Here is a 27,353-nt window from a genome sequence, read left to right on the forward strand (position 1 = left end):
TTGAACTGAGCTTGACTTGATTGATTGAAGTATTGCTCCAGAGTTAAAAATTAACTTTGATTCTAAAGAGAAATGTTGATGAACAAGTGTCATAAATAATCAACAGATCTAAGACAACAGGTATCACAACAAAAGGAAAATCTAATATCAAATAGAAATCAAGTATTTTTTTTATTTGAAAGCAAGACAGAAATGAACACATCTAACATTTATGTCAATACTCCTGCAATGTAAATACCATTGTTGAATTCAAACCGTAACGTAGACATGATCAAACACAGAAAAACCATGAACTCTGAGAAGAGGCTGTTGGATGTGTGAGAGCCCTTTAGTAATAACCCCCCAGAAATCTACATACACTTTAAATATTTACTAGTCACAATAGTCTACAATGGAAGATAAAAAAGGGCCACATATCAGCCAAATATACCTCAAAATATAAAACATCCACAAGTCCTAATTGGGTCATACTGAGCCGAAAGTTGTTCAGGAACCATTTCTTTTCCAGTTCTGTCAATACTCAGACCGTCCTTGTAGGTGCCCAAACAAAGAGTCAGTTCATATGTTGTCGGCAGCAGAAATATATCTGGAAAGGAATGCCTTGATCTCAGAGATGTGCATCGTCTCTTTGACGGTGGTGTCTCTACTGCGGACTTGAACGAGGCCGCTCTCCAGCGTGTTCTCGCTGACCACCACAGTGAAAAGTACTCCCATCTCATCATACCTAAAAAGCACCAACACAACACACATCAGTCCAGAGATAGAGAAACACTGCTGAGATAACAGATTTAGCTTCCATTGAATAGTTTTTTACTTGGCATTCAGTTGCTCCACTAATGTTGAGGATGTTTCCAGATACCCAGGCCACGCAGAGATCTTTGCCTCTATGAACTCCTGCTGCAGCCCTTCACACACCTACAAAATAGATGCTCATTAATGTTCTTTAACTAATAACCACGTACACGTTTGATTAAATACTAGTGCTGATTCTATCAAGACACCTTTTTACGCAGCACTACTTTTTAGCTGTGGGTTCACATTGATTTAATCAAGATTAAAAAAAATCTTTCAATCATTAACGTCTACTGTTAAGACATGTTTTTCTTACCTGCCTCAGCTCCACAGTGGCTCCCTTGACGATGTCTAAAGCCACTTTGACTGGAGCCAACACTGGATGCAACTTCAGAACCTGAAATCCAAAGCGACCCAAATCTCAATGATGGGGAGAGAATCACATCACAAAAGAGAGAGCAAATGAGAACCATCCTGCGAACAGTTTGTGGCTCATCACCTTTCTCTGCTGCAGCTTCTGCTTCCCGTCTCCTTTCTTGAGATGCTGGAGTGAGTTGGACAGAAAGGCCATCATGCCCCGGTCCAAGTTGCCGTTAACAGAGATAACATGTGGAACTGACTTACGGCCATCTCGACACTGGAAGAGCAAGAACACTGCACGTGATTACACTGAAGAAAGCCAACAACAGGGCACTGTTATAGCTTTGTTAGTAGAGCAGGTGCCCCATGTGCAGAGGCCAGCCCCGGATTTAAAAAGAAAAAAAAAAAAAAAACTCCTCCACGTGACTCCCCATCAATGGTTACTTGATTGATTGAAGGAAGGAAGACACCAAAAACAGGCGTATAAAAAAGCAAGTATCGTCATCAAGACTCAAATAAAAGCAGCAGACTGACCTGTAGTTTGGAACGGGCTCCTTTGTGTGCCAGATCTGCGTTTCCTCGGTTCCACAGCGTCTCCAGGGTCTCCTGCCCCCACGGGAATCTGTAGATGATCCTCACACCACGAGACGCAAACTTCTCCAGTTCCTCCTCTGGGACATCACTGCTGCTGAAGTCCGACGGTGACAGGGCGAACTGGAAAGACACGATGGTGATTGATTTCAAGTTGGTGATGTTATCATGACATAGAAATTATTTAAAGTTACACAGCTTTACTTTATTGTATCCAACGGCATCCCTGAACCTCCTCCTGCCTCAGTGTGGATTTTTTAAATTTCTAAATATCAGCCAAGAAAGTTTGTGTTTGTGTGCCATGCAAGGAATGATTCTGGAAGATATAAAAAATGAGTGTCATGGCTTTGACGTCATGAGATATTTAGACCCTTTTTGGACTGGACTTACAGTGTTTTTGTGCTCCAACTTGCAGTGCACAATAATATACCCTAAAGGTAACTTGTCCTTATAAATGTATCCAAATGTTGGTGTGTCTGGTTCAAAATAAGCTTCTCACCAAGTTTCTTTATCTATGCCCCTTTACACTCTATAATTATGCGTACAGGTCTAACTTTTTGTTTTGGTTGACACTGCCTAAAAATACTCACTTTCCTCCACCATTTTAGTCTCTGTCTTGTCCAATGATCCAGCCACTGAGAGGAGGTACGAGTAGAGCAGAACCACACCAGAGATGTCTGGGTGACCTCAGCTGGGCTGTCAGAGAAAGAACATTCACATTATCATAAACAGCAGCACAACACACATTTGATTTAGATGTTAGCAGTATTTAAATAGTACTAGTCTGTTGTAAAATATAGCAATTCTCTTTTTAATGTTTCCTCAGAGACCTGGGGCCGTTACGCCCTCTGGTGGTTAACTATTGAACCGTGTACAATCTCAAACAAAGACACCGATTATGTCAACATACTTGGCTTTATAGTTCATAACATAAAGTATACAGTTGTTATATATACAAACTCATCAAGCAAAACTGAGTTTAAAGAAAAACGTTTATTTGCAATTGTTGTAAATTCTCATCTGGAGAAGATGTAGTCCAAGATTTAATTTTATCAGACTTAAACATTCACAGACAGACAGACAGACAGACAGACAGACAGACAGACAGACAGGAGATGAAGCCTCACCAACCAGAGCCATCTAAGGGCTGGAAACACAGACCAGTCTCAGCCAGGCCGAAGGGCAACTTCCTGTTCACCAGCTCCAATGAGGGGACAAACTGCTCCAAAGCACCTGACAAAAAACAGACAGAATTTCTGTTTTTTCTTTCTGTGTTCAATTTATTCTAATTTTGAACTCAAATAAAGATTGTTAGGATGGTGACATTATTCTTCCCTCTTAATGAATTGACTGGTATAACATAAGGTTCTAATCTGTGTTTTAAATACTGAAAAAAGTCTAGTCTGAGATCTATGTTTTCAGCAACTGGATGTGGAGGACTTTATTGCCCTAAGGGTTAAATGCATAATTTCAAGTGGAATTCTTGGCTAATGCCTACAAATCTCAGCTACTTTGCGAGGCCAAAAAAGTCCCTTAAAACTACCAGTTATTTCTCCATCATGCAGCTCAATAATCCTTGCTCAGGGTCATTTTACAGTAGCACTGGAATAGTTTGCTAAAACAAGGATCTTCATCTAATTACATGCAATTACAATCATTTTACAGTATGATATATTTTAATACAACTACTACATATAAAATCATACTGATACCATAACATCTCTTTTATATGTAGCCCTGTACCTTGAAGAAGGTTTGTCCTCACAGATGGGGACCTCTGAAGGACTGCTTGTATCTTCTGGATGAGCAGCTCCTTACTCAGGTCTTGCTCTTCCAGTATTTCTTTTAAATGTTCAGACTCAACTATCCTCAGTGCTCCCTGTTCATCTGTGGCTGTGTCCTTGCTGCTGCTCAGAGTGTTTATCCCAAACACCTGAGCTGTGGTCCTGGTCACAGAGTGCCACCACTGCTCCAGCAGGTTTCTCCTTAGCTCCATGCCCAGAGGTCCATAACTGCAGCTCATCCCCCGCTGAAACAACTCCATGTTAGGCTGATCCGGTGAAATGTAGTACCTGTGCACACAGAGCTGCAGCAAAGCCCTGACCTGATCCGAATCCTGACTGGATGATGTACTGCAGTGTCTCATTGTGAGCTGCAGCGCAACACTGCACTGTGTGGGTTTAAATACGGATAGACGCCTGAATAGCACGTTTCTGACAAAGTAAGTTAACATGATGAAAACTTAAGAGACGTGGTTCAAATGTGTGGAAAGATTACCTATTGCAGTGATGAATCGAAAGACCTCCTAACGGATTGTCCAAATAAGCCTAAAATACTAAGACAAACGAAAAAATAAAAGTAAAGCTAGGCCTCATTCTTGCAAGTGACCATTCTTATAGCAGGAAAGAGGGGAGTTAAATGTTTCTGGTGGAAGTTGATTGATAGCATACTTTAGCAAGCTAGCTATCAGCATATATGCTACATACCGCAAATGCTAGCACATATCGGTGCATATAAATGAAAAACACATGTTCAGTAACTTACTGTTGACACGCAATTAATGTTCAATGATAAACATTGAGTTTGAAATTCACAGGAATGACATGTGATACATAACCCGGAACTGATATTTGTACATCCGGGTTACAGTTTTTCTATGTCACGTGGTGCATTCGTTTATGACTTTCCAAATAAGCGCTAAAATAAATGAAATACTTAATACTCGGTTGAATTTAATAAAAAAAAACCATTTCAGTGTTATTTTATTTTAGTCAGTAAACTTTAAATTATTTATTTGGACATTTTCAAAACTTAAATATTTCTTACAGTGGTTTTGATAGAAAATAACGTTCTAGTGAGGTACAAAATATGCTAAAACGACTTAAAAATTACCTTTTCATGACATACATTAATTTTTTTAAATGTTTCTTTTTGTTTGCTTTAATGTCAAATTAGTCAACAATATATCCACGAAGGGAAAGGTGAATTTCTGCATAAGCTCGTAAAATCCCCAATAAACATAGAAAATATCAAAGCCACATAACCTCTTCACAATACTAACAGCCTTGAACCAAAGGGGTAAATAGGGACAAGTAAAAAAAATTGGCCAAGGGAGACCTAGGGGATTCTGTTTCAATTTCTGTGCACCATTGTTTCTTGAAAAATCTTTTCATCATTTCATACTTTCCATCAAACATTGTGAATTTGTAACGTGTAACATACTGTCGGAATTTTGTTCAGGCTTCTTTATGGATGAGTCATTCCTTAATACTGTGGGCTCACACACATATTTGGAAACATCTAGATCTGGATCAAAACAAATATTAGTTTTAAGTATTCTTCCCTTCAAAATTTTCCAAATAGACAACACAAACGACAAAGTCCCATTTTCTTATTTTTATTTAAAAGGGCCAACACGCACCCTTTTTATATGATCTTCATAACATCACTTTAAACATACCACAAACTGAAAACACTGCATTACCTAGTAAAAATAAATTACTGAGGAATGTAACAAAAAACAGTCAAGGAAAAGTGCAGCAATCAAAGTTGCACTAGAGGAGACGTGTCTATGACTCCATTTAATGCTCTGGGTGTACTGAATAATTCAAACCCTGCTGTAAGCAAAACAAAGTTAAACAGTACAAAGGATAATAATAATAATAATAATGATCATACTGTCAGATTTCAAGACTAAACAAAAATCATGTTGGTTCCATATATTGTGCGTATATCATATCTACTGAGGGAAAGGTGGGGGCATGGGGTAGGGCACCATTGGTGGAGGGGGCGGTGGCTGCTGGGCCTGTGGTGGTGGTTGCGAGTTGAACGGGAATGGCGGGTGGTTCATGCCATTCTGAGCGGCCCTCTGCATGGCCCCGAACTGAGGGGGGCCCTGGAAGCTTTGGTTACCAAAGGCACCCACCTGGTTTGACGGAGCACCAAAATTGCCCTGTCCATTGCTGTTGTTATAATTGTTGTTGCCATAGCTACCACTAGAGTTACCGCTGTTACCTCCATAACCGCCACCATTTTGGGCCTTATTGCCACCAAAGGCACTCTTGGGCCCACCGCCAAACCCTCTATCACCGTCCCTGTCCCTGTAGCTACCACCGCCAAAGTTACTCCTCCCACCCCCAGAATACCTATCCCGACGGTCATCCTTGTAGCCACCTCTTCCCCCCCGTCCGCGACCTGGATGAGATAAAGACAGGAGAGAGAGTTCAGACCATAATCTTATCTCTAACAGTCAATGTTTAAATAAAAAAGCATCCTCATACATGAGCAAGACCTATCCAGCAAAGTGATGTTAGACAGTATTTGTTACATAATGTTGATAATGGCTTTTTTCAGGCGGGGTTGGTTGACTGGTTTCAAAAGTATTGTGATATTATCAGTAACAAATAGAAAAAATTACATTACTTTTTTACTTGTTCTTAAAAGTGAGCCTAAGAATGAATTCTACTAAAGGATACAGTACATCTTCTCTATAATTATCATAATTATCAATGTAAACCAGTATTAGATTTTACCTCCTCTGTCCTCTGCCATCTGGATCAGCTTGGGGTTAATGGCCTGGTTGGCCTCGCGGAGCACAGAGATCAGGTCACTGGCCTGTTTCATGTTGTTGGGGGTGAAGAAGGTGTAGGCTGTGCCCGTTTTTTGACTGCGGGCTGTGCGTCCAATGCGGTGGATATAATCCTCGGAGGAGTTAGGGTAGTCATAATTGATGACAAATTTCACATCCTCCACATCTGTGAAAGTGTTGCAGTGTGGCAAAACAAAACATGGAGGCCACACAGGATTTTGCACACCACAACAGCCAGATCAAAGGGAAAAGTTAGCAGCTATGAAGGCTAGGTGAAGGAAGAGGTCATTAGGCTGTGGAGAAAATGTGTTAAAACAGCATGAGATTGTGTATACATCTACTCCATGGGAATACTACTGTGGGAAGAGAGAAACGATGCACACTCCAATTGCTTACCATAATCAAAATGATCCAAAAGACCTTCACTCTCCCTTTTGTTAACCAAGGGAGAAAAAAAAATGGATTTAAGGCTTACCATAAAGGAGTATGCATTCACTAGTCCTTTCCCAATGCAGCGAAATCCCCCACAAATTGTCAAGTGACATCCAGGAGCTTCTACGCAGTCGGGCCACGATATGCACTGGGGCCTCCTCATGTGCCAATAAAGGACCAATCTGTGGTACTTTTTTTGCAGGTCCGTTTTTCCCAGTACACTCTCAAAAGAAGCTTGATATTAAAAGGCCGCACTGCACGTCTTGCCAAGACAAAATAGACCAAGTACTAATTTGAGCAGGGGCCCCGTTCAAAAAAACATGAAAAAAGGCCCAAGCATTGATCCCTGTGGGACCCCTCACCGAGCACAGAACAATTCCCCCACCCACTTCATCAGTCTCATCAAGGCAAGATCTTCCAAGAAGCCAGTGTTCACTTGAGAAAATGTCTCTCGTTGGCAGGTCTCGACATGACTTTAAAACGCAGGCGAGGGAGGAACTTTGGTTTGAGCTGTCTCACTCTCTTTCTCCTCTCACTAGATGTTCCCACTACCCCCTAAACACATGTGCCAGGTCTCATCAATTTTCAGAGACAAATGAAAGATTTCAAACTGCTCTCTCCATTTCAAGAAATCCAGCACTTTGACGGGAAAAGAAAACAACTGAAAGCTTAGACAGGCTCACAAGCACCCATGCTGTGTGATAAGAGCTCCGAAAGGTAAAAATTGTTCCAAATCTCAAACAAGTGACTTGCAATACAGCGCTCTGTAACACAACAGCATGCAAGGCAAAAGTCACAACATCAAGCAGGTCTTTTTTTCTTTTGTTTTTTTTTACGTTTGAGTTGGAAACAGCTGGATGGCGTTTGTCAGGTGAAATCCATGGACAGAGAACAGATGTGTGTGTATTTCAACAACATATCAGAGACAAAGGCTTAGCCACACAGCCTTTTGAAGATCACTGGCACACAAGAGCTTTCACCTCTCTAGGCCCACTGGGTGGCAAGCCAGTTGAGCACTTCCAATATGTCATCCTTCTCCCTCTCGAGGCCTGGGACTGTCATGCCTAGCGCCTGCCACAAAGACTCCACCTTAAGGTGAGAAAAACTCAGAAAATGCATAGAAAAGTTAAAGAAAGCAAAACCACTTTCTTTAAAATAAGTGTAACACTGATAAGAAAGTGGCGCTACTCAATGGCATACTGACCTAAGCCCCGGGAGGCAACATCTGTCGCGATGAGGATTGGAGCTTTGCCATACCTGAACTCTGAAGGGAGAGAGACAACATGCATTTATATTACAGAGTACCCCATGAAAACTATTTTTATACCTACTTTTATTCAAACTTGACATGTGATATATTTTTTCTCACCATTTAAGACCCAGTCCCTCTCCTGCTGGCTCTTGTCTCCATGAATTCCCATGGCTGGCCACCTGTGACAGACAGATTAAACCTTAAATAATGCAACAACAAGTAGGAGCAATGAGAAAGTTCTCATGAGGCATAGCCTATTCTGTCCCTGAAAGAGGAGACTCTTACCCATCTCTTCTCATCCTCCTGGTGAGCTCATCACAACGCCTTTTGGTCTCCACAAAAATAATGGTCTTGTTCTCCTTTTCGCTCATTATCTCCTCCAGCAAACGGATCAGTCTGACAGAGAAGAGACAAAAGAAAGTTTAAATACTGTTAAATAATGTGTTTCCGACTTTGACTTAAAAACTAAGTAAAGCTAATGCATGTACAGTAATGCACAGCTATTAAACTAGCCTACTAAAACAAGGACAAAAACTTTCCCCACATGAATTACATTCTGACGCTTAGAAAAAGGTGGGAATCATCTACTCACTTGTCCTCCTTCTCCATGTCATTGCAAACATCAACTATTTGCAAGATGTTGTGGTTGGCACTGAGCTGCAGCGCGCCGATGTTGATCTGAACATAGTCCTTCAGGAAGTCCTCAGCCAGCTGGCGAACTTCCTTCGGCCAGGTTGCGCTCCACATCAGGGTCTGACGGTCTGGCTGATAAAGGCAGGAACGAGGACTTTGATACTACCGTATTTTGCAAGTTTAAAGTAAAACCCGTTTCTCTCATTTAACTGTAAAAACTCTGCATGTAGTAATATCGGGGGCAGGTTTTTTGGTGAACTAGTGTAAATCTATGGCTAATTCCTTTCTTCAGAACATTTATATGTAATGTTGGCTAAGTATTTATTTTATTTGGTTACTGGGAAAATATTTTTAAACAAAGCAGCTGGGCATTTGTCATGATTGCGCTGTGACAATTTACTCTGAGAGTGTCCACCAAATGGAATACAATAACACAACTTACCCGAATTTGTTCCACTATCTTGCGGATCTGAGGTTCAAATCCCATGTCCAGCATGCGGTCAGCTTCATCCAGAACCAGGTAGGTGCAACGACGCAAATTAGTCTTACCACACTCTAGGAAGTCGATGAGACGCCCTGGGGTTGCAATGCAAATCTCAACACCTAAAAAAACAAGAGGAAAACATACTACTTAACTTAAAAGGTTTAAATCATATAACAAATCCCTCACAGCAAAGAAAAGTCAAGTGAATTTAGTAAAACTGAGCGATAGTGAGCGAACTACAAATTAAGCATACCCCTCTCAAGGTCCCTAATTTGAGGTCCTTTGGGTGCACCACCGTAGATGCAGGTACTCTTGAGACGGGAGACCCTGCCATATTCAGCAGCCACCTGTTGCACCTGCTGAGCCAGCTCACGGGTTGGTGCCAACACCAAGCACTGAAAAAGGTACATGCAAATAAAAAAATAATCAGATGAATTTGCATCCTTTACAAAAGAATGTATGTGTGTAAGGAATTTTGGCAACTTTTATGTTGACCCTTTTCTATCCACAATTTTTATTCAGGGCCAAGAAACTTGCAAACAATTATGAAAGAATGATGCTGGCTCAGTACTGCATGCCCAGCTACAACCATAAGCAATTGCAAATGCAAATGCAAAAGAAAGTTGATAATGTAAAGAAAGAAATGAAGACTAGGCATCATCTGGGCCATTAGTTATAATGCTGTGAAAGCTCAAAACTAATTTCATGTCCTTCAAAAATAGAATAAACATTGGTCGCTGCCAATATCATCAAACAGGATAAAATAAAAAACAATTTACTTTCAAGTGTACTTACGATTGGTCCATCTCCATGCTCCAAGAATGGTTGATGCTGGATGTGCACAATTGCAGGCAGAAGGTACTAAAGAACAAAAAAATGAAAGGACAGAGCTATAAATAAATACATTTCAACACATATTGCACAAGAGCATATCAGTGTACGAATGCACACCGGCTGCATGAAAGTCATTAACTTTCACAACATGAACAGGACACCACAGCAGATGACGTTGTTTCAAGTTGTAACATCTTACATTAAATGACTTATAAAAATATTACATCATTCTTTTAGAATTTGACATATACTTTCGTCAACAGTGCAATGAACCCAGTCTAAATGAAAACAAACAAACAAAACCAGAATAAATAAATAAAAAGGGTCTCAAAGAAATCGTGATATGAAATATTTCACTTACTGCAAGGGTTTTCCCAGACCCAGTTTGAGCGATGCCAACCATGTCTTTACCACTCAGGGCGACAGGCCACCCCTGTGACTGAATTGGAGTTGGTTCAGTCCAGTTTTGTTTGCCAATAACATCCATGACGTAGCCTGAAGTAGTAAGATATGCAGGTGAAATTGTTGATCATTATTTGACATTGTCAAAGGATTGTACGAGATTGTTTGTGTGGTGGAGCATGAATTTCTACTCACTTGGAAATGCAGCTTCATGGAATTTAATTATTGGTTTGGGACAATCTCTGCCTTTTACAGTAACCTCTTTGTTTCTCCGGTACTGTTCAACCTCTTGCTGCAATTTGGAAAAAAGAAACAAGAACACAGTCAATACACACATACAAACCTACATGAAACAGCAGGAAAATCTATCGATTGCAGGAGTTGGAGTGATTGTTTAAGGTCCCATTTAGACAGAGCATTTTACAGCCTGCAAAATGTGAAGGCGTTTTTTGGTAATTGAAAACAATGACAAAAAAGCCGCCACCAGCTGCTAAAACGCGTTCTGTCTGATCGGGCATTAAGGCTTTAGATGTTTTTCTCTTTGTTTTACCAAACTTTAACTCTGTGTTATTGAGATAATTCAAAGAAAAAGGTAAATCAGAATAGGAATAGAAAAATAGCTATAATGAGGTCTTACAAGTGGTCTTCGAGTGGCATCTGGATGTTCCTGGTAGAAGTTCTTCTGAAACTTAGGGAGTTCATCGAGGTTCCAGTGTTTCTTTCGCAGCCTCTCACCAGGGTTGCCAAACTTTCCTGGAGGAGGTCCGCCCCTATTGCCTCCACCACCACCACCAAAACGAGGAGGTCCTCCACCATACCTTGTGTAAAAGAGAGGGACGTGTGACGTAAAGCATGATGAAAGATGGAAGAGTTTCTCCTCTGACAATTAACTTAATGTGAAAAGTACCAGTCATAGTATAAATAAAGGTGCCATATAAAACTGTAGTTATCCGATTAATTGACAGGTTGATTGAATTTATCACTTTTTTAATTGATTAATCATTTAAGTCATTTTTCAAGCAAAAATGTGTTTCATGTCAGAATCGCAATTCTAAATTTCTACAATTCTGAACTGATTTAAAACTTCAAACGAAAGCACGTGAAACGTGAATCTGCAGTTGCCCACACACAAGCTGAAAATCGATGTCTCAAAGAGCTGTTGAGCATTATTGTGATTTTTTTGACATACAAAATAGGAGTTTTTCACTGTCTTTTGTCTCAGGTTTGCCTCTGTGCATTGCATTACTGCATCAAATATAAAAGCTGCAAATTTGTGAACACATTTTATAGTGCTTTAATAACATAATAATTTGCCACTGCGGTTTTCTTAGCACACAGCAGACTGGAGTAAATCCTGAAATAAGCACTCCTTTATAACAAATAGGGCATTGATTGTGAATCTGGAATCGGTTTGAATCAAGAATCGATTTTGGATCGAATCGTGACCTTAAGAATCCAAATCGAATCGAATCATGAGATATTGAAAGATTCACACCCCTATTGTTTAATGTTCAGGCTGTACAGCACCTTGTAACATTGGTTTCAAAGTTTGCTTTACAAATTGTTACTTACTAAAAAAAACAATATCTGCACAGATTTGAACCCTTCTTTTCTTGTTTAATATTAAGTCCCCCAACTTTATAAGACATGCATCCTTGGAGTATGCCTTTCAAACTACATCGGTTTTGAGTACATTTTCTCTCTTTGGTATTTTCTGACAACATATAAATAAATTAAAAGGGGGAGGAGGCTTATAGTTACATATTTGTGAAGGAGGACACAGTCCTCCAAACAGGTAATTAGTTTATAACCTAGAGGCACAAACAGGATGCTGAGTTGAGCTTTGAGGACTTTGACTATTTGCTTTACAAACAGTAGACATCTCTGGTATGTTTACATAACAGCTCTCATTCTATTCTCACTGTTTTTTTCTTATTAGGTAAATGTGTAGTGTAACACATAATGCTACTTATACAGTGCTAAATTTACATATCTGGCATTTGAATACGGCCACTCATAACTACTGCCCTGCCTGTAATACATGAGAAAATGGGGCTTAGTTTTACCTCCGGTATGAGACATTCAAGCTGACACTATTCGTGGAAAACGACTTGTTAAAAATAAATTGGGCCTCTGCGACACAAATCTTCGTGTCGGATGAGCATGCGCAGGAGGAGACACCACTGCGTCACGAGGCCATATAACGAGCAGCCGTGTTAACTGCCCAAACACCGACACACCGCCGCCGTTAGCTGCCATTTTACCTCTCATCGGCCGGAAAACCAGACATAATTACAGATACTTCAATGCAGGGATGCTTGTCCGCACAAAAACCGTTTTAAAAATCTTCATACATGAATGTAGCGAAATATTAACAACTGGCGACGTAAACTACAAGATAGCTGCAACGGCTTTTTCACACAGCCATGACAGCACTGGCGCTAGCATCCTCATGCTAGGCGGCTCGTCTCGGCTAACGTTAAGAAACCTGGAGCTGTCAGTGGACTCACCCTCTGTCTCTGCCACGGTCTCTGTCTGAAAATCCAGGCATTGTGTAGCAGAGTAACGTGGCAAAAACGGACTGTCTAAATCCCTTTATCCGGTGAACAAAACAGATAATTTGTCTAAGAGCTAAAGTCAGTATAGGGAAAACAAAAAGAAAATGCCGGCAGACCAAAGTCTGTCTGGAGAGACGGATGTGAGGTCAGACGAGGCGGATAACAATGTATCCATGCGCTGCAAACACAGGTGTCGTGCTTCGGTACTATTTTATTATCGCACACCCTATTCAGTTGTGGAAGGAGTTATGACAACATTTTACACGCCTTATCGGCGTTCAACTTAATTAATGAAAAGTCAATGTTGAATATTTGACAGAAGTAAAAGTAAATGTAAGAGATTTAAGGAAAATTAGGCTTTTGCATTAAATAAAAAAGATATGTCATACAAGAAAGCTTAGGTGCCTTTTTTTATTTATTTAATTTAGTTACTGAGTGGGATTAACTTATTGATGTGATCTTAAGTAGCATTGTCACTTTTTTTTATATCAACATACTACTGTAATAATAATATTGACCCTAAAATACTGGTTTATGATAATTTGGAGGAAAAAAAAAGATTCATAATGTTTGGGTGTAAAAGGCCAACATAAACTAAGAATAACAGTATAGTTTGATTAAAGTGTTATAAAATAATAATCAAATTATTAAATAATAATCATAACGTTTCTTTGTATAGCACTTCAGTGTTTACATGTCCTGTCAGGTGGTCTTGGGGCCTATACTAAGAAGCAAGTTCAACATACCCAGGGTCTCTTTTCTTGATCTGGCTTCACTCAATCCAACAAAGGAGATCGCATTAAACTGTCACACAACGCTGGTTAACAACTCGATAAGTCAACCCAGAAACCCTGGGCGCGTTCACATTAAAGGGGGGTTTCTTGGAGCAAATGACCAATCTAAACACGGAAGAAAGATATGAAGAAGTTATGGTAAAAAACAAACAACACCAAAAAAATGCAGACACAAACACCAGAATGTAGTGTTGAATTTAAGCGTGTGTTTATCTGCCTTCTCCACCAGGGTAATTGTGGGCTTGTGAAACAGGACGTCAAAGCATATTATGATGCCAAACCTCCCAGCAAAAGGTGCATCAAAAGTTATGATCTCAGGTTGTGGCGGAGTGTTAAAGGACTCCTCATAGAAGAGTTTGTGTTTATGGTAGCGTGCCACCAGCAGGCCAACTGAGCTGAAAGACAAACAATTTCTAAATTTTGGACTTGCACGACTGGACTTTAGCTCCATTATAAGGCCTAAGGTGCAACTGAAGATCACGTTGGTGTTGTCATTCTTCAGAGGGCAGGGTCAGAGGTTATTATGACGAGCCATACAACTCAACCGCTGGCGAACCTGAGAAACATCCATGCTCAAATGTGATCCTATTATAATGGTTTGGATTTGCATAATCTTTTAAGGGTTTGGCAGCTTTTGGTTGTCTTGATGTCAGTTAATGTCTGTTGGATAATAAGATCAAATCTTGACTGTGCACCTCAGTGTTGTTGTATTTTCCAGGCTCAGTGCAGGGGTTCAGCTCTCCTGCTGGGGGTCAGGGATTGTTTCTAGGTAGCCAGAGATGGACGAATGTCTAAAGTTGTAACCATGAGGACTGTCTTCTGGAAACACCAGGATCTGGGTACCCTGACCGAGGGAAGATAGGGAAGGAGACAATAATCTATGGTAGTCATGATGCTGGAGTTGTCTTGGGAAAATGTACTAATTTGCTGTCATATATGTCCGTCTTGATGACGTCCCTGTCAAATTTAAGAAACAGCCCAATGTATTTACTATAAGCTGGACTGTGCTTTTAAACTATTAACTAAACCTGACCTGAAAAAGTTATCAGGTTATCAGGTACTTTCAATCCCAAACAATGACTGTATATAAAGATGAATGATGCACCTCCTCTTACTGTACAAAAGTAAAGCCAAAGTGACCCCCAGGAGCAGGTGCTGTCGTCTTGCACACTTGGAGCCAGAGACTGTGCAGGCTGTCAGAGCCGCAGTATTAGCGTCCCGCCCCTTCTGCAAACCAAAACACACATGTAACTTACCCAAAGACATCAAAGATCCCTCATGTTGCATCAGTCTGCAGCAGAGCTGCTTCTTGTGTTAGTCTGAAGCAGATATTCATGTTTTATGGAAGTTCAATGACTGTAGTGTTAGTGTTAGTTACGTTTCCTCTCTGCGTTCGTCCTCTACTCTTCTACTCGGGAGCAGAACGCTGCAGGAGCAGGATTTGTCGACAGAGCTGTCAATCATGAGGTTACACCCCCTTTTTACAGCATCAAATAACTAAGTAAAATTAAACTTGTCAGAAAAATGAACACGGACATAAATCAGCATGATAAGAACTACCTGTAATGAAAGAAACCATGTTTGAGAAAAAATTCTTTGGCTTGTATTTTGATTTTATAGTTTGACTTTATGACCGATACTGCATACTGTCATTTATCATTTCACCACGGGGCGTCTTTTGGCCAAGTCACAGTGCAAGAGGAATATGTGTGGTCGGGTTGGCTGTCTGTTTCATCCTCTTATTGCTGTCAGGAGGAGGAGACTAAGCAGCCACAGAGGCCGTCATAGGGAGGGAGAACATATCTGTACCAAAGCAAAGCATTTGCTTGGTGAAATAATTATAATGACAATACTGTATCTGCAGTTAGAACATGTGGTATGCAGGAGGCAAAACACAGTCACAGTCTGTGCTCCCCTCAATCCACACCTGCAGCTTTCATTTCTGTGCAGTATAAGAATGTCAGACATCCTAAGGGGGGCAAAACATCTCATCAACAAAGTTCAGGTCAGAAGTGTAGTAACCAATTCTTCAGCTGGAGAAATTTCTGGACAAATTTATTTGAAAGACAATTTCACTTATACAACACATTAATTACAACTGTTACAGAGTGTGGTGGTGCTGGTTGTATCCAGTTAATTTTTCAGGCACAAAAAACATTTGAACATTTCACAGTGATCTCCATCATCAACCTGTGGTATTTCTGTCACAACACAGTCTTCATTTGGCCGATGTAAAAGACGGTAACCTGCAACGAATGCAAGAAAAACATTATTTGTTCAAATCTAAAAAAATATACAAGCTCTTTTATCACAATTGCAATTATAACCATGTTTGAGATCTTGGATTAAATAAAATTGTAAAAACACATGACCTAAGAAACTTTACAATACAAGGCATTAAGAAAAGAACATAAGTAGAATAATTGGTATACACAGTTATACATTGTTTTTAAAATTTAGCTCAACTTAAAGTAATAATTTTGAAGATTTCATGTAAATAAATGTCTGTAATTTCAGTATATATCGCCAAATGAGGTAACACAATGGTGATTGAGCCGATGGCCCACTGATGAAAGCCTTTGCATTTGCAGTATCACAGACTGGGTGTCTGGTGCGACTTTTGCAGAAAAAATCACAAGCGGCGCCCAGTTAGTGACGCGTTTTCCATCAGCCAGCAGTGGCTGGTCTGCCAGAGAGGGTAGGCGGAGCTAAGCTTCTGCTTTTCCAGTCTCTGCAAGTGTTGCGAGTAAACAGTAATCTACTATGGCTGAACAAAAGAAAAGATGGATGACTACAGATACAACTTCAACAATAAGTGAAAATCCAAAGAAAAAGAAAGGAAAATCAAGAGTTACAACCGGAGCCGACCATCACACATGCGACACTGTCTGGATGTCTGGAAGTGTGCTCCCACAATTACTGTTTATTGCCAAAGGTGCCGGCAAAGAGAACAAAACTGAGATCTTCAAGATTACCACTTTAATTTAAGAACCTGAAGAATCGCTTATTTTGTACTTTGTTATATGTTGAAATTAATACATTGCACAGTCACATAATCACACTGTGGCCATTTTCCCCTGATGTAGCCTTTCAGGTGGGAAGCCAAAATCGGACAGTCCTTATTATTTCAGTGCTTCAAAACTGATTAAAGATTGAAAAGATGATGGACAGAGCATATCCAAAGACACACTGAGCTATATTTCAAGTGTAAATTGTTATCTGATAACTTATAAGCTACCATCAGACAACAGCTAATGTTAGCATTTAACCACTTCCTATAAAGTTAGCTAGGAATTTACAACTTTACCTCCATATCTACTTACACCATAAAATGGCAGTGTTGGCATTCAGCCACTCCTAGCTAACGGTAGTATTAGCCTGGAAGTTGCCAAATGCTAACATTAGCTGTTGTCGCATGGAAGCTAGTGTGTTATCAAATGTGTTGTTTAAACTTGAAATATGGCCAGATATCCCTCCAGAGTGTATCCATGATCTTTTCAGATGCTGACCTAGAACATAGCATCGCATTAGTAAAACAGTATATCAGCTACCCACCCTGAGAGGGGTATCAGACGCAAGTGGCCACTGAATAAATATGTTCAATTGATGGCTCTTTGTCTACAATGAACAATAATTATATGTAAAATGTCACTTTAGCCTACTCTTACATGATGGAACCCAGTAAAAGATGTCATTTAAAATGTCCCACAGTAAGAATTACAACACGTACTGCTCTGTGGCCGGCGGTGTCCCATCCATCAATTCCCAGTTCCCTTCTTTATCACGGATGTTCAGACTCATTCAGGTTCTTGCATTTGTTGGGATTATTTACTGCATTTCAAAGGTAAAGAAATTTGAATCAGCCCCAATACAAAGTACCACAAATACCTGTCCTTACATATAAAAGTAAAACACTAAACCACATGTCAAAAGCTCAGCACTTCGAATCAAGTCTTAAGCACGCAATAACTGGATCACTCAGCATGTTTGCAAGCATTTCTCCTTATTACAACAACTTGACCTTGGTGATCAGCATTGCAAAAGTTGCTGATTATGTCTCCACCATTTCTGTACAATTCAGGGTATGGCAGGACAGTCTATGTCTACTATGTTCTGGACAGAAACAGTTGGTTTTGTTTCTGCTGGATAAAACATGACACCCATAAAAAGAGTGAACTCTGTGTCCATTCTGATAAAGCCACACAGGTACTAGACATTACCATCATGACCACATGGAGCAACAATGGGTGCATCTGCACTTACTTCCTACTTTCTGCTTGGACTAGTGACATCACAGTCGGTTTAGGATAAAGAATGACAAATGTACTTGTTGTGTTCTTAAATTTTTCTTTTGTCAAGCGTGGTGCTTTACACTTTAGGGCCACCGCATGTCACAGATGCAACAATACAAAGGTCTGAGATAATGTATTTTAAAAACAAACAAACAAATCTGACTGAAACATGGGGCCCTTTAATAGATTTTTGACACATTATGGTTATTTTATAAACTATCATCATTATAGTAAGAACAAAAAAACAGAATAAGATATAACTGTCAATATTTCACTTACCACAGAACTTGCCCCACAGGAAGTCTCTCTGACTAACTTCAAACAAAGTTAGGAAAAACTTACTTTTGACCCCGAGGCAGATTACGGCCACAAACCCAGCAAGGAGGAGAAGACACACAGCAACCCGAAACACTGAATCTGCTCGATTCCTCCGTCTTGAGTTTTCACTGACCAGAGACACTTAACAAATAATTAATCATCATTAAATTCAATCTTTTAAAACACCTCTGAAGCTTAACGTACTTTGGAAATAACCTCAGCAGAATGATGCACCACACAACAAGTCCAGAAAACTAAACATACATTAATTAAAATAAACACACTCATGTCTCCGTACCTGGGAGCTGATCCTCAGCAGCTCCAGGTATAGTTGGTGACGTGCCCTCCACCCAGGGGTTCTCAAACACTTTCAGGCTCTCTGCACTGACGTAGATGTTCACCATACTCTCCTTGTCGTCCGACTCACTGCGAAACGTGTTGCAACTCCCAGGCTTGGCACACAGGTCCTCCGACATTATCTCCCCTTCTTAGTGAGCCACTTTAATTGTTGATTTCACGACTGAACTTGCAGTATGTCAAAGTTTGATTTTACTTCATATAATAGTTGTGCCTGTTTTCTAAAACAAGCTGGACATCCCCACTGATAACAGCATGTAAACGGGGAAGAGCAAAAAAAACAGGAAGTTCAGGTTAGTTAGTGTTTGGGCATCTGATAAATTCACCTGAGACCAGAGATAATGTCCCAAGGTACAATATTTATAACTAACTTGAAATTAAATGTAACAGAACAAAAACAGAGAAATGAGACAACGAGGGGGCCCTCTGTGATTGTAGGGAACAAAGGACAAAACTGATAAAGTACACTGTCCTTAAAAACCTTCACTTTTCCCCACAGAAAATATGTTTTTTTCCCCCCCAATGTGGTAAACTTGTTGGAAAGTAATGTGGTTCATTCCCCGCATTAAAGCCCATTCACACCAGGGTCCCCTTATGTTGTGTTGCCTGATTAAACCTCAGGCTGCTACCAGCACTAAAGTTTGGCTGAACCACTAGAGAGCATGTTCTAGTAAGTGTTTTCTCAAATGTAAAGTGTGATAAAAAGCTGCAGCTCAATCATTCCAGAGAACTGTTTTCACCATTATTATATTCTCAAGGTTAGAACAGAACCTCGAATATAAACATGCTAATGATCACACAATTTAACTGTAGGCAGAACTTGCACACCAGTTATTCATGTCATGAGACAACAGGAAGCCTTGTACTTTATTGAAAATGAATCAGTGATTTCAGTAATGTGGATGTTCTGAGTAACACTTGTGCTTTTCTCACGCTGTCAATGCATGCACTGCATAAAAGCCTTGTATGGTAAAGTAGAAGTGATCCGTCTCAATTCTCACAGGTTACCCACGTTGTATATTTTATCTGCAGCTTTGCAGAAGTAAAATGAATTTCGCTTCCCTTTTTTTACTTCCTAGGGCTGAACCTGTTTTGCCACACTGATCATTTCTCTTGCACAATTGTACAAAGGTCAGATGTCTAATACACCTAACAATATCACAGCAGCTTTTTAAAAAAGTTGCATTGAAAGTTGAGAAGTTTTGATGCTTTTTTAATGTAACACATTACACATCCACATCTGTGAGCGACTGGGAAATCGCTACAATAAAGCCATCTATATTGTCATCCACATTCAATACTATACATAAGTACACATTATTTAATAACTTCATGCTCTTCTACTCATTAATTTGGCTGCTGCGGCAGTATAAAACAATTAATAAGAGATAGAGGGGTTATGATCTCACTGTACAATGACTCTTTAATAATGGATGACACAAACATCAGTAACAAGTAAGAAATACAGCAAAAGATGCCCTCATGATGTTTATACAACATTGCAGACATCAGGCGATCAATATTTGACATAAATGACTTCACACATGCGGGGAAATAGGAGGACGTTTAATTACCTTGTAAAAATCTCCTCCTTCTCCCTCATTAAAAACTCCAGAGTCTGCATAGTCCCCGCCCACTATGCAAATGTCCAGCAGCCCCCTCCTTTGCGAAAACAAAACACGTCTCTGCCGTCGTTCAGTGGCAACTTGTTGAAACGTAGCTAGCTTTAAATGTAGTAATTAGAAGTAGAAACGTTAACGTTAATGGTCTGTAGTGAGTTTGCAAACATTACGATGACGGTTACAGCTGGCTTGTACGTCGTCAAAGTGGTTGCCATAGGTTACACATAATGATATGCATAGCGTCACCTTGAGTTTGTGACGTCTCAAACCTGCCAATCTGAAAACGTGCTGTTCAGCCTGTCCTTGGTACACTGCAGTTTAAAAGCAGACAGGCCCAGCCATGGAGATGACTGCTGTTGATGTTGTCCCTGATATGTCTTGTAGCACATGAGAAACACCACATGGAGATGTTTACAAGGTCAAACACTTTATTTTCACTGGAGGGGGGCTTTAAAAACAGTATCCGTGTATGATGGCAGACACATACATATAGACGTGCTTTGCTGTTTGTCCTTAGTAGTAAATAACACAGTCATTTGTTGATGGAACATACTGCATCTGCATGTGGTTACTCAAAAAAATCCACCCTCCAGCCCTCAGTTTCCTGTGGTGTGCTGTTTCACACAGAGACGACTTATATTTAGGACACGACAGCTACGAGCGATCATTTATTATTTCAGCAACACAGCATCCAGCCTCAGGCACCTCAGGACCAAACTAAACCAAAGAACAAAGCCTAACATTATGGATGAATTGGACATCTATGTAAACTTACAACCATTAGACAAACCATCAGGTTATCCTGGAGGAAGGAGGAGTACGGTAAAATGCAGAGAAACTTTTCACACTCTGGAGCCAAACACAGCTGGACCTGCACGCTCAGGTAATCAACACATACATATATGAAATTTTTTTTACATTACAATAATATCAAGGGTAAAAAAGTAAGAGCTTAAAGTGGAAATGTCTGGTTGTATTTTATTTTCACATTGAGAAACAAAAACATGACAAACTGACTTCTACCTTCAGGTGCCCGTGATGGAAAGAAGAGTTCCTACAGAGTTGCTGCGGTGTGTCTGGGTCTGCTGTGTCTTCTCCTCCTGGCTGGACTCATTACTGTGGTTTTCCAATGTGAGTTCTTTGTTTGTATGCTCATAAAGCCCTGACTGAAGCTTGTGTACAGTGTCTGTGTTTGATGTTTGTTCTTCAGACACCCAAGGCAACTCGGAGTGGAAGATGGACATGGCTCTGTTACAGACCAGTTACAACAACCTGACTGAAGAAAGAGACCAGTTGCAGACCAGTTACAACAACCTGGCCAGAGAGAGAGACCAGTTACAGAGCTCTTACGGCATGCTGACAAAAGAACTAGACCATGTAAAGAACAGTCACAATAAGCTGGCTGAAGAACGAGACCAGCTCCAAAGCAGATTTGTGGAAGCGACTGAAGAGATAAATGATCTCAACAGAATGTTTCATGGTAATTATTTATCAAGAATTATTTAACAATTAATGTTAGACTGAATTACTCAAAGCTGTGTTTAAATTAAAATCTTCAGCACTTAGAAATTATTTTGTAAATGATTAGGTAAACATTCACTAATGCTTATAGACAATGTTTGAATGATTGAAATTCTTTCTGTTTCTTTGGAATTTTCTGATTGGCCAAGGATGGGTGCGTTTCAGCCGTAGCTTATATTACATTTCTTCTGTGGAGAAGTCCTGGCAAGAAAGTCGAGATGACTGTCGGAACAGAGGTGCAGACCTGGTGATCATCAACAGCAAAGAAGAACAGGTGTCTGTGTGTTTGTTTGTGTGTGTGTGTGTGTGTGTGTGTGTGTGTGTGTGTGTGTGTGTGTGTGTGTGTGTGTGTGTGTGTGTGTGTGAGAGAGAGAGAGAGAGAGAGAGAGAGAGAGAGAGAGAGAGAGAGAGAGAGAGATGTAAAAAAATAATTAATGTTATATCACAGATGTGGAGACAAGAACCTTTTGGTATTTTAGTCATGTTGACAACTGTTCCTGTGTTGACAAGGAATTCACTCGAGGTTTGAAGAAGCGCCTGTGGATCGGACTGACTGACAGAGAGACAGAGGGCACGTGGAGATGGGTTGATGGGACTCCACTGACCAAAAGGTTTACACTTTACTTTTTTATAGCCATACTAATCAGCTGCATAATATTGTGACGTGCAGCTTAACCTTAACATCTCACAGGGAAAATTAAAGTTGATGCAATAGTGTCACCCATCCTAACGTCCAGACCTTAGATATTTAATATTAATACATTAATCAATTATATCACTCAGCTGATATACATAATTTTAAAAGGCCTTTTGATGTTGATTTGATATGTATTCAGCCAAATAAAAAATGTTCATTCTTTTCTTTTCAGCTACTGGGCCTCTTTGGAGCCAAATGGTGCTTCATCAGATGAAGACTGTGCAGAAATAAAGATGTATAACGAGGAAACCAGCTGGAATGATGCACCGTGTGACGATCGAAGTTTCTGGATCTGTGAAAAGTAATCAGCTCTTTGGCCCGACAATCCAACCTACAGGAGAATGATATAAAACACAGGGAGTATCGACCATTCTGCAGTTCACTGTTGATCTTAAATTCAAACATTAAGTACCAATAGAGAAAGTAATGTGCCCCTTTATGCAGTCCCCCACTCCTTTCTCCCCATATTTCCTGTCTCTCTTCAGCTGTCCTATCTAATTGAGGCAAAATGGCCAAAAAAAAAAAAAAGACATTCTAAACCAAAAAACAAACAAACAAAAGGATCTCCAATGTGATAGCTATTTTGAGTGTTTCCATTTATCACTTTCGTCATCTTTTTAATGTATGATTTGCTTTTCTCATTTTATTTCGTTGATGCTACAGCAGCTGAGATTTGTTTCTCATTGTTTTTTTGATTGTATTTTGATTGTATTTTGTATCGGAAATAAATGATGTGATGGGAGAGTTCTGCTAATCAGAGGACCCTGAAACTTGTGTCTGCATTTGTTATTCATATTTGAACTCACTGCTCAATAATATATGTTTGCAAAAATATATCACACATTTGAATGTGTGATATAGTATTGATAGTATTAAATCTGTTCAAACAATAGTTTCTCAATGGCTGATACCGTTATTTATACATTTTCCTTGGTGAGTGCAATAAATATAAACCTACAAGCTGCTGTTAAAGTTATCTAAAAGAATCTTTGGAAATCAAGACTCGTACTTAACCCGAACCAGACTTAAATTATCTTTTTCTCGAGGTCAAAGAGGACAGTTACAGAAGGTTATCAGATTTTTACTTTGAAGGATGAGGTATTTAACATGTCAACATATAAATATCAGGGTATTTTCCTGGAGGAAAACCTGTCTTTCAATTATCATATTGAGTGCCTCACAAAAAACAAGGTGAAATTAGTGTTCTTCTATAGAAACAAACACTGTTTTTCTTTTGCAAGAAAAAACTCATTCAAGCAATTATTTTTTAGCAGTTTTAGATTACGGTGATATTCTTTATATGCATGCTACTTTACTGAAAATTTACCATGGGGCGCTGCGATTTGTCTCTGGTTTAAGACAAGAATCGCTGATATAAAATAGATAAGAAAATATGAAAAAAATATTGCAATAACACTACTATACACACTACAGCTGAATACTATGCACATTACAGCTGAACACTTACACCCAATACAAATGGAGACCTAGTAGCTACAAGACAGACCAACAGCATATTCGTATTTGTTCTTGTCTTGTGAATTGAAGACAAAGGCCCTTCCAGTCAGGGGCAGCTTCAGCGCTGCTCAACGGAGCTCAACATCAGCACGGATTTAGCACCCTGGAAAGAGACAGAAGCTACGAGCTCTGGCGCCCTCAGTTCAGCACCTCGGACAGAGACCGGAACACATTAATCCCACGAGAAGAGTACGAGAAGCTCCTCCTCAACAAACTGGCCCTCCTCTGTTTTCAATTACGTCCTCAGGTAAAATTTAAATTTCTGGGAACACAGTGAGGCAAAGCATCGAGTGTTTAACAACTGAACTGTTACAATGAGTGGAAGAGGAAAGGGTGGCAAAGGACTCGGTAAAGGAGGCGCTAAGCGCCACCGTAAAGTTCTCCGTGATAACATCCAGGGAATCACAAAGCCCGCAATCCGCCGTCTGGCTCGTCGTGGTGGAGTGAAGCGTATCTCCGGTCTGATCTATGAAGAGACCCGCGGTGTGTTGAAGGTGTTTCTGGAGAATGTGATCCGTGATGCCGTCACCTACACCGAGCACGCCAAGAGGAAGACCGTGACCGCCATGGATGTGGTGTACGCTCTGAAGAGACAGGGCCGCACTCTGTACGGCTTCGGAGGTTAAAGTGCTTTAACTGTCTGTTACAAAAACCAAAGGCCCTTTTAAGGGCCACCCAAATGACAAACTTGAAGATCTCATTTTCCTCATCTAGAGAGTTTATCCTATTGGCTCTGGTACTAATTTATGACTAATCTCTTGGACAGGAACAGACCTGAGCCAGGTTGAGGGTGGACAAAATCATAGGTTTAATCTAAATTCAAATGTGCATTTTCCCGCCATTGGACAAGCTTTTAGTTTCAAGGGGGCGGATCCAGACTTTTTTGACTGGGGAGGCCCAACTGGAGTTAAGCAGGGGTGGCATGAGGTCTGTCTGCACACAGACATACACACAAATTAATGTTTGTTTATTTCTATCTCCGCTAATATTTTCTTTGACTAATAAAGTATATCAAAGATGATATTTTACTGTGTATTTTTTTCTCTTCAAATAGTAGTTTTGAGATGCAACATATAAATCCTCAAAGCTTAATTCTTTGAGGACTCAAAAAGAAGATGTAGGTCCAGAGTAACAATTGAAAGTACTAACAAAAGAAAATGTGACACACTGAAATGCAAAGAAAGCTACTAGCAGCCTGTTGAAACACAGCCCAAATAGTTGATTTCATCATAAGTCCCACCTCTGACAAGATAAATAGCCAATCGTAGTTTAGGATTTGAGGGTGGCACCTGGGGTCAGCTAATCAGATTTCAAGGGGGGCCAGGACACCCCTGGCCACCCCTCTGGATCCGCCCCTGCTTCTTCAGGCTCAAAGAATATATAGCTACATAGCTATATTTACACTTTGCATATATGGATTTCATAAACACAATAAGTGTGATTTCATTTATGCTACATTGTGTTTTTAGCAACATACACATACATTGTTAGATAATTTACTGTCACAAGAGTTTCTTTATCACAGAAGCACACCTTTGATGTAAGTGAGGAGAGGAGGTATGTGATGTTACAGAGTGCCCCACTGTACCCTCATCTCCAAGATCTAGAGGACCTCCAATATACAACAAACTGCTTGTTCATTTCAAATATAGACACTGGAAATGGCAGAGGTCCACTCAGTCACCTTGATGCTGAACTGGATTCAGTGCTTAAAAGGTGGAATGATTTATTTTACCCCAACATCCTAATATGGCTTCTTGACAGGGAAGCCTTTGTCTGCCCTGCTCCTTTTCTTGATTCTCCGACGACCCAAATAGTTACGACTGCCTTATCAAGTCCTGATCAGTTCAATTTAGGGTGCAACTCTAATTACACTTTAAATGCTGTGTAGCTGTGTATTCTCAGAGTAGAGGGTTATTGGGTTATTTCTTCCAGTGCTTCCAAACGTCTGTCACGAGCAACCTATTGTCTATGACATCACTCATGGCTTAAAACATGTCGAGTTACTATTGGCCAAGGACCGTCTAGCATCTGTCATGCGTTTAAGAACTCAGCCAATTATGTACGAGGAACAGCACAGTGCAATTTGAATTGAATGCATACATATACACCCCGGGTGCCACGTACGTCATTCTGGAAGGGAGCATCGTAAGCTGAAAATATGCCTGATCCAGTGAAAGCACCGAAGAAGGGCTCAAAGAAAGCCGTCTCTAAAAGCGTCACCAAGAGCGGCAAGAAGAGGAGAAAGACCAGGAAGGAGAGCTACGCCATCTACGTGTACAAGGTTCTGAAGCAGGTCCACCCCGACACCGGGATCTCCTCTAAGGCCATGGGCATCATGAACTCCTTTGTGAGCGACATCTTTGAGCGCATCGCCGGTGAGGCTTCCCGTCTGGCTCACTACAACAAGCGCTCCACCATCACCTCCAGGGAGATCCAGACCGCCGTCCGACTGCTGCTACCTGGTGAGCTGGCCAAGCACGCCGTGTCTGAGGGAACCAAGGCGGTGACCAAGTACACCAGCTCCAAGTAAAACCGACATTGAACCACCGAATTCAAAGGTCCTTTTCAGGGCCCCCCATCTCTTCCACTAAGGGCTGTATCCCAGTATAATTCACTTATTTCCTAAAAAAAAAAATCTGCACTGAATTGCACTAATATTGCCAGTAGGCAGTAATTCCACCGACTGGAAGGTCCAATGCTATGCATAGAAGATCGTGAGGTAATTATTACCGCACTAACCCTCTTTTAATACCTAATTAACTTCATGGTTCCAATCGTTAGTTCTCAATGCAGCACAGTTTGTAAATCATAATCCCATTCAGAGTGAGGTTTGCTAGTTATGCAGGTAGTTGTGGCTCAGTCAATTGACATGTTGGGTATGTCCTAGGGCAAAAGAACTCCAAATTGCTCCTGGTGGCTATGTGATTAAAACTGACAGTTGCGTATGATCACTAGTGTATGAATGTGTGAAAGGGTGAATGTGACGTGTTGGCCTCGTGTTAAAGCTCGAGTGGTCGCAAGACTAACGATGTAACTGTACTAATGAATTTAAACTGAAACTGTTGCTAGCATTTCACTGCAGGGTTTAATTAATGTAAAACAATGTTTTCCTTGGCTAATTAGAAAAAATCTGGACATATCACACATCAGGGAACATAGTTTTGAATTCTTCTTGGAGACTTTTATTTATCAGTCACAGGTTTATTTCTCATTCCTCGTGATTCTGCTCACCCATATTAATTCAGCCGGTGCTGTTGGTGCATATGTCACTGACGATTACCTCATACGACCTATTGCTGAAGTAA

General features: G+C 40.3%; 5 protein-coding genes and 1 long non-coding RNA gene across 6 annotated transcripts; 3 read left to right on the forward strand and 3 right to left on the reverse strand.

Annotated features, from left to right (window-relative positions):
* Positions 1-219: 219 nt before the first annotated feature.
* polg2 (polymerase (DNA directed), gamma 2, accessory subunit) lies at positions 220-4,272 on the reverse strand. Its single transcript, XM_069666451.1, has 8 exons — positions 3,487-4,272; positions 2,871-2,976; positions 2,334-2,439; positions 1,687-1,866; positions 1,292-1,429; positions 1,109-1,189; positions 815-915; positions 220-724 (listed from the first exon to the last, which is right to left on the reverse strand). The coding sequence occupies exons 1-8, from the start codon at positions 3,974-3,976 to the stop codon at positions 559-561; spliced, it is 1,368 nt and encodes a 455-aa protein (XP_069522552.1). The 5' UTR covers positions 3,977-4,272; the 3' UTR covers positions 220-558.
* An 852-nt stretch (positions 4,273-5,124) lies between these two features.
* Positions 5,125-13,052, reverse strand: LOC138594284 (probable ATP-dependent RNA helicase DDX5). Its single transcript, XM_069665340.1, has 13 exons — positions 12,879-13,052; positions 11,006-11,186; positions 10,564-10,660; positions 10,328-10,461; positions 9,928-9,993; positions 9,386-9,527; positions 9,091-9,251; positions 8,608-8,780; positions 8,301-8,411; positions 8,133-8,194; positions 7,968-8,027; positions 6,276-6,497; positions 5,125-5,937 (listed from the first exon to the last, which is right to left on the reverse strand). Exons 1-13 carry the CDS (start codon positions 12,917-12,919, stop codon positions 5,483-5,485), a joined length of 1,905 nt encoding a protein of 634 aa, XP_069521441.1. The 5' UTR covers positions 12,920-13,052; the 3' UTR covers positions 5,125-5,482.
* Positions 13,053-15,832: 2,780 nt separating this feature from the next.
* Positions 15,833-18,467, reverse strand: LOC138594187 (uncharacterized). Its single transcript, XR_011308431.1, has 3 exons — positions 18,355-18,467; positions 17,451-17,551; positions 15,833-15,966 (listed from the first exon to the last, which is right to left on the reverse strand). It is a non-coding gene; the product is annotated as an uncharacterized lncRNA (long non-coding RNA).
* A 2,501-nt stretch (positions 18,468-20,968) lies between these two features.
* Positions 20,969-22,965, forward strand: LOC138595164 (CD209 antigen-like protein C). Its single transcript, XM_069666509.1, has 6 exons — positions 20,969-21,192; positions 21,339-21,440; positions 21,520-21,696; positions 21,980-22,104; positions 22,341-22,441; positions 22,700-22,965. Exons 1-6 carry the CDS (start codon positions 21,054-21,056, stop codon positions 22,830-22,832), a joined length of 777 nt encoding a protein of 258 aa, XP_069522610.1. The 5' UTR covers positions 20,969-21,053; the 3' UTR covers positions 22,833-22,965.
* A 1,394-nt stretch (positions 22,966-24,359) lies between these two features.
* LOC138595221 (histone H4) lies at positions 24,360-24,671 on the forward strand. The gene has a single exon (XM_069666577.1). The coding sequence runs from the start codon at positions 24,360-24,362 to the stop codon at positions 24,669-24,671; it is 312 nt and encodes a 103-aa protein (XP_069522678.1).
* A 1,534-nt stretch (positions 24,672-26,205) lies between these two features.
* LOC138594609 (histone H2B 1/2-like) lies at positions 26,206-26,579 on the forward strand. Its single transcript, XM_069665760.1, has one exon. It carries the CDS (start codon positions 26,207-26,209, stop codon positions 26,576-26,578), a length of 372 nt encoding a protein of 123 aa, XP_069521861.1. The 5' UTR covers position 26,206; the 3' UTR covers position 26,579.
* Positions 26,580-27,353: the final 774 nt, after the last annotated feature.

Source organism: Semicossyphus pulcher, unplaced genomic scaffold, assembly GCF_022749685.1.
Source record: "Semicossyphus pulcher isolate SPU_LCO1_2020_fin unplaced genomic scaffold, fSemPul1.0.p SCAF_17, whole genome shotgun sequence".
Taxonomy (NCBI): Eukaryota; Metazoa; Chordata; class Actinopteri; order Labriformes; family Labridae; genus Semicossyphus; species Semicossyphus pulcher.